The 7,058-nt window shown below is 51.4% G+C and overlaps 1 protein-coding gene across 2 annotated transcripts in view; it reads right to left on the minus strand.

Moving 5' to 3' along the window:
* The window catches only part of ERN1 (endoplasmic reticulum to nucleus signaling 1), an 81,187-nt gene extending 80,429 nt beyond the window's left edge, over positions 1–758 (minus strand). The window contains exon 1 of one of the 2 annotated variants that reach the window (XM_040989507.1): positions 567–758. In XM_040989507.1, coding sequence (XP_040845441.1) covers positions 567–626 — 60 coding nt within the window. In that variant the 5' untranslated portion in view covers positions 627–758. The remainder of the gene's footprint in view (positions 1–566) is intronic. The other variant, XM_040989506.1, reaches the window with a different exon arrangement.
* Positions 759–7,058: the final 6,300 nt, after the last annotated feature.

Genomic DNA, 7,058 nt, shown 5'->3' on the forward strand with positions numbered 1-7,058 from the left:
CCAAGTTCTGGGCCGCTGCATCTCCGGTCCCAAAAGTGTTCAATGCCCACTGTTTTCATTTTTTTCCATGAAGTGCTGTCACTGACATAAAAAGCGATCGCCTGCCTCCCATTCCCAAGAAACCTTTGGGGCAGGTGGGCAGGAGTCAGCCCTGGAGTCAACACGCTCACCCACTCCCAACGCTTGCCCTACCCAATGCTAGGGTGTTTTTCTTTTTTCAAAAGTCCGATCGAGGGACTGGGGACGGACGCTGTCCTCTTCCCCGCCCCCTCCTCCTTCTTCGGCTCCGCGCCCACCTATGGGGGACAGTCCGGCAGGTGGGCGGCCTCCCGAGAGGGCCCGGGCCTTCCGGAGACACCGAGGTGCCGCCCACAGCGCCACGAAGTTGCGCCCGGAGCCGCTGCCCCGTGACAGTCGCGCCGGCCTCGAGGCCGCTCGGGTGGCGGACACTCCGGCGTGGCTCCCACGCCCCGCCAGCGCCTCGGCCCCGGCTGGCAGCCGCCCTCGGCCGGCCACGACCCGGCCCGCCGCGCGCTGTCCCCACGCCGCTCTCCCGGGTCACTCACCCCAGGGCTGGGCAGCAGCAGCAGCGCCAGGAACAGCAGCAGCCGCCGCCGCGCCGGCATGGTGGGGACGCGGTCCTGGCCCCGGGCCCGGCTGGCCGGCTCCGGAGGCGGTGCGGTGGGAGGACGGGCGGGGACGCCGCGACGACAGCGCGGCAGCGGCGGCGTCTCAGCGGACGCAGAGCGGACTAAGGCGGCGGCGGCGGCGCCCCCATTCCCGGCCCTATAAGCGCCGGGCGCCGCGGCTTCTTCCGGTCGGGGCGGGGGCGGGAGGCGGGGCCTGCGGCGGGAGGGGCGGGGCGTAAGGCGGGCTCTGGGCGGAGTCTCTGTGGGGGCGGGACCAGGCGGCCTTAGGGACTTGGGCGCGCCCAGATCCTGCGGCCACCTTGGCTGCAAAGTGGGACGAAGGCGGCTTTGGTGACGGGGATTGCGGCAGCGGAAGAGGGATTCTAGCAGGCTCGAGCGCCCGGGGCCCGCCGGTAGTTCCCGTTGCGGTCCAGTCTTCCCTTTATTTGCCCTCGGGAATCCCCCTCTGGCACGTCGAGCAGCCCTGGCTTGCCCTAGGAAGGAGTCATCCTGAAGCTGTAGGGAGGAAAGCCTGCTAGTGTCGCCAGTGCATAGGGACTCTTGAAGACATAACTTCCTGAAGCTGGGAACGACCTGGACCACAACTCGTTGGAGGGTCTGGGTGGGCTGAGGACTGGCACAAGGTCACTTGTGGGGGTTCTGGAACTATTATTCAGAATTGAAATGCCTCAGGCTGGCATTCGGGTATAGCACGTTAACCTCTGCTCGCCAAGTGCCAACATCCCGTATGGGCGCTGGTTCGAGTCCCAGCTGCTCTACTTCTCATCCAGTTCCCTGCTGATGCACCTGAAAAAGCAGTAGTGGACGGCTTTGGGTCCCTACACCCACGTAGGAGACCTGGAAGAATTTCCTGATCTCAGCTCCGTCTGTTGCAGCCATTTGGGGTTTAAAGCAGCAGATGGAAGAGCTCTCTGTCTCTCCTCTCTCTAACCCTGATTTGTAATAAGGGGCGAGCCAGGCAGCTGTTTAACCTCCGGGCCTGAAGCTGCCCTCCGTGGGCAGGGAGGGAAGAGGCGGGACGTGTTCCTAACAAAAGTAAAATGCCAAGTATAGGGGAACATGTCTCTAATATTATCCTAGGAAAAGAAAGAAAATGGGGGATACCAACATCTCTACATTTTCTTGACTTCCCCCTATGACAACCCAAGATTTTTCAAGGTTTGGGGGAAGCGGGGAATGACAAAGCAATCCTAGAGAAGGCAACAGAGAGCTCCAGGATTAGAGTGAAAGCCATCGTGCGCACTGCGGGGCAATCCTGTAGCTATGACAGACACACACGCTCCTGAGAAGCCCAAACCTTGGAGCTGGTGTGGTGGAGTACGGTGCTAAGCGTCGCCTGTGGCGCCGGCATCCCTTGCTGGGCACTAGTTTGAGTCCTTGCTGCTCCACTTGTGATCCAGCTCCCTATTAAGGCACCTTGGAAACCAGTGAAGGATGATCTGAGTGCTTGGGTCCCTACAGCCACGTGGGAGACCAAGAAGAAGCCCTGGGTCCTGGCTTTGGAGAGGGCCAGTTCTGGCCATCACAGCCATGTGGAAGTAAATAAATCTTTAGAAGTGTTTTAAAAGAAAGAGAGACCCAAGCCCTGTGACCAGCATTCCCCATGGCCAACCTCAATCTGGGGCGGGATCCCTGATAGGGGAGGGAGACACTCAGAATTGCTACGTACCTGATTACAAAGGGGTTTGGGGTGGGAGAGATGTCAGGTCACAGAGGCCCCAGCACCACTGACCACCACCGTCCAGGCAGGAGTCCACCACCACCACCCGCAAACTGGGGAAGGGCTCTGTAACGGTTACCTGTCCAGCTTGCAAACTGCCAGTGCCCTGTCAGACCACACGCTTCAGTTAAAGGAAAAACACAGAGGCCACCTTGCCATCCCTGGTCCGCTGCTTTGTCTCTGAATTGAGTCCAGGAGGGGAATTGCTAGCTGGAACCCCAGTGGCCTTTCCAGTTGAGAAGGTCACTGTGACCCTGGAGGGGAGCAGAGGAAACATGGGGATGCTGACCTCAGCCTGACGCATGACTCACACATCCAGAAAGAAAAAAAATCTTGGCCTAGTGGCTAAAGTCCTCACCTTGCACGCCCGGGATCCCATATGGGAGCTGGTTCTAGTCCTGGCGGCCCCACTTCCCTTCCAGCTCCCGTCTTGTGGCCTAGGAAAGCAGATGAGGATGGGCCAAAGCATTAGAACCCTGCACCCGCGTGGGAGACCTGGAGGATCAGCTCGGTACCGGCTGTACTACTTGGGGAGTGAATCAATGGATGAAAGATCTTCCTCTCTCTCCTTCTCTCTGTATATCTGACTTTTTAGTAAATAAATAAATAAATAAATAAATCTTAAGGAGAAGCTTCCTGCTGGCCTGCACACTGGGGAAGTCGTGTCTAGGACCCTGGCGTCCAGCCCCTTCCAGGTGGTAACTTTAATAAATACACTGTCACAGACAGCTCACAAAGGGGTAGACCTGTAGCAGAATAAGCGGCTGCCTGGGACAGCCTTTATGGGAATGCCTGGTTCAAGTCCTAACCACTCCACTTCTGACCCAGCTTCCCACTAGTGCAAAGGAGCAGCTAATGGTCCAGGTAACCAGGGTCTTTTTTTTTTTTTTCTTTTAAGATGTATTTATTTTTATCTGAAGGGCAGATTTTACAGAAAGATTTAGAAAAGACAGAATGATTTCTGTCTGCTGGTTTACTCCCCAAATGGCTGCAACAGCCAGAACTGAGCCAGGAGCCAGGAGCCTCTTCTGGGTCTCCCACATGGGTACAGGGTCCCAAGGCTTTGGGCCATCCTCTGCTGCTTTCCCAGGCCACAGGCAGGGAGCTGGATGGGAAGTAGGGCAGCTGAGACATGAACTGGCACAAATGGGATGCTGGCACTTGCAGGTGAAGGATTAGTTAGTTGAGCCATCATGCTGGCCTCATACTTAGGTTCTTGCCATCAACACAGGAGAGCTGGATGGAGTTCCAGCTAGCATGGCCCAGCCCTAGCTTTTGTGGATATTTGAGGAAGGAACTAGCAGTTGGAAGGTCTCTGTCACGTTTGCCTAGTAGGCAAATTAATAATAAATAAATAAATATTTTAACTTAAAGAAAATACATATTATGAAAATATTGCATGAATTTGAAAATATTTTTGCACCTAAAGGAGCTTAAGTTCTAATTCCATTTTCCATGGATTTTTTCTTTTTTTTCTTTTTTTTTTTTTTTGCAGTAACTCTCATACTTGAACTCAGATTCACAAATGAGTTTGTACCTGAACTCAAATCCCCAACCCTTAATGACACTGATACATGTTCTTGGAACTTCTTGCAGTACAGGTAGGTTGTTCTGAGGTTTAGCCAAGCTTCCTGGGCGTCCCACAGGGGCACTCACACGCGTTCTCTACTTAACTGGCAACTCTGACTGATAAACTCTGTTTTATTTATGGCACAGAGGAGTATTGCCTCTCATGACACAGTAGAATCTAGCTTAAAAATACAAGCAGAACTAGTGTGTGGGGTGTGCCTTTGAAGTGGTTTGCCCATATAAAAAGACCTGAAAATATGCAGTGAGCTTTCAAAACATGACATGAAACAAAACCCACTAAGAAAGACCAAGGTCGTGGTTCCTTGCCACCAAGGTCAAAAACATGTAAACATCAGAATCAACACAGATGGTAGCAGGACTTGAACATGTTCCAGGAGGCGGGCAAAAGCGAGATAACAAAAATCTTGCTTCCATGTCTCTCATATCAGTGATGCCCAGTTTGGAGAGCTTTTAAAAATGGATTTCCAATACCTTTTGGTGCACTGTTCCCCTGCAGATTCAAAGTATCCAGCAACAGGATGGAATCCCAGTGTGTGTGTCACAGTTTCTGCCTAGGTTGGGCCAACCTGCCCCATCCCAGCTCTCTCCGGAGTTCCTATGTTAATCCATGGGAGCCACTCACTAATCCGGTTTATTTATTTTAGCAAATATCGCCCCCTAGTGGAAAAAGGTCGACTCAGCCTTTAAAGGCGTGCTTAAAACCTTTCAAAATTGCACTTATAAATGATTGGGAGTTGGATTTGCAGGTTCCTGTTGAGGGAGAGGTATCTTATTTTGGGGACCACAAGACTGGAAAGCAAAAGCTCATAAAACCAGGAAGGGACATCTCATTTGAAAGCTCAAGTAATGTCTCAAGAGAACATTGCTCTTCTCAGAACATATTATCCCAATTCCTTCTTTTTTTATATATATATTTACAGAAATGCGGTCCCTGCTGTGGCTGTTTCCAAACAAAATGAAAGCATGCGTAGGGTGGTTTATGTGAAAAATAAAATGATGGAGCAAGACTCTCTGGCAGGAAGCCAGGTCTCCTTCCTGAGTCCATATTTCAGGGAACTAGGAAAGGTTGTTAGGTGAACAGGTTGGCTGGCTTGTGGGCAAACAGAACTTTGCCCCTTCCTGTTCCAGGATGACTGCATTGGGAAAAGGTTATGACACTTGTTCCAAGAACTCCTCAGCGCATGATGATCCCACCTGCTCTTGGGTATTCTTGTTTTGCTGCAAAAGTGATACTTATTATTAAGATGAATAGTGAGGGGCTCAGCCCTGCTGATTGGAAATATGCAAATACACATCTTATAGGGAGTTATCTCCATTCGTATTATTCCACTCTAGTCTAAGAAGTAAGAAGCTCCATCTTTCACATAATAACACATTAACCTTCAGAAAGGTGAACAGTCTGAGAGGTAACTGCTGATAAGAGGCACACCTGACTCAGAATCCAGCTAACTACCTAAATTTTTAAAAACAAATTTTTTTTTAATTGGAAAAGAAGATCAGGTTTATAGGGAGAAGGAGAGACAGAGAGAAAGATCATTCATCCACTGGGTCACTCAACAACTGGCTGCAACAGCCAGAGATGAAACCATCTGGACCAGGAGTTAGGAGGTTTTTCCAGGTCTCCCACGCGGGTGCAGCGTCCCAAGGCTTTGGGCCATCCTCAGCTGCTTTCCCAGGCCACAAGCAGGGAAGTGGAGCAGATGGGACATGAACTGGCACCCATATGGGATCCGGGCACTGGCAAGGTAAAGATTTAGTCATTGAGGCATTACTTTGGGGCCCATATGTGCTTAATTTCAAAGCTTGTCTAACTAATTGCAGACCTATATAACGTTCCTCCATTAACTCTGTGTGTGTGTGTGTTTTAAGGTTTATTTATCTGTGAGCCCCGCACAATAGCCTAGCAGCTAAAGTCCTTGCCTTGTACACTCCGGGATCCCATATAGGCACTGGTTCCAATCCCAGCAGTCCTGCTTCCCATCCAGCTCCCTATTTGTGACCTAGGAAGGCAGTTGAGGACCGCCCAAAGCCTTGGGGCCCTGCACCCATGTGGGAGAGCCAGAAGATGTTCTGAGCTCCTGGCTTCAGATTGGCACAGCTCCAGCCATTGCAGCTGCTTGGGGAGCGAATCAAAGGACAAAAGATCTTCCTCTCTGTTTCTCCTTCTCTCTGTATATCTGACTTTCCAATAAAAAATTAAAAACCAAAATTACAGAGAGAGAACCAGGAATTCTATCGAGGTCTTCCGCCTGTGTGACAGGAACCCAAGTACTTGGGACATCCTGCTGCAGCTTTCCTGGGTATGTTAGTAGGAAGCTGGATTGGAAGATGAACAGCCGGGACTCAAAGTGGTTACTCATATGGGGTGCCAGCATCACAGGCAGCGTTTTAACCTGTTGTACCACCGCAACATCAGCTCCCATTAATTGTTCTTGCTCACAGCACTGTTAGGTGACCTAGAAATGTAGTTAGGCAATAGCCCAGGATGGCGTGTCCCTGGAATGCTAATAACACCCACACACGTGTACAAACACGGGGTGATGAGGGGGCTCTGCCTCAAATATCAGGTGATGTCTTCTAATTTCGCCTCCAGGTTGGACAGAAGAATGTGAAGAATGTAGCGGCCGCCCTGTGGCCGGGGTCTCTGCTCTGTGGGGTAGCTCAGACCAATCCTGACTTGTTAGGTCCCTCCAGGACTGCTGTATTGCACACCCATTGGTGCCAAGTCTCTTTGCCACCATAGCCAGTTATTCAAAGTATCCCCAGTTTGTAACACAAGCCAACATGGAAGTGGCAGTCCTCTTCAAAACGCCCCCACTTCCTTGCTGGCTAGTCCTTCCTAATCCCCTGGGGTCTGGCTTCTTTCCACAGAACACTCTGGGAAAGTTCTCTGGGGCAGTTCATAAATATTATTCCCTTGTAAAATGCCAGGGGCCGTGCCTCGTCCTCCTTCCCTCTCTTGGCCTGTCTTCAGTTCAGGTAGGCCAACAGTTCTTTCCTGTCAAACTTGCCTTTCTTGGAGAGTTCCATTTTATGGTTTCCCTCTTGTTTGTTTTTTACCCTTCGAGAATGAGTGTGTTTTTTTTAAGGCTTAATGG

Source organism: Ochotona curzoniae, unplaced genomic scaffold (assembly GCF_017591425.1).
Source record: "Ochotona curzoniae isolate NIBS_2020 unplaced genomic scaffold, NIBS_Ocur_1.0 contig_523, whole genome shotgun sequence".
NCBI classification, from domain to species: Eukaryota; Metazoa; Chordata; class Mammalia; order Lagomorpha; family Ochotonidae; genus Ochotona; species Ochotona curzoniae.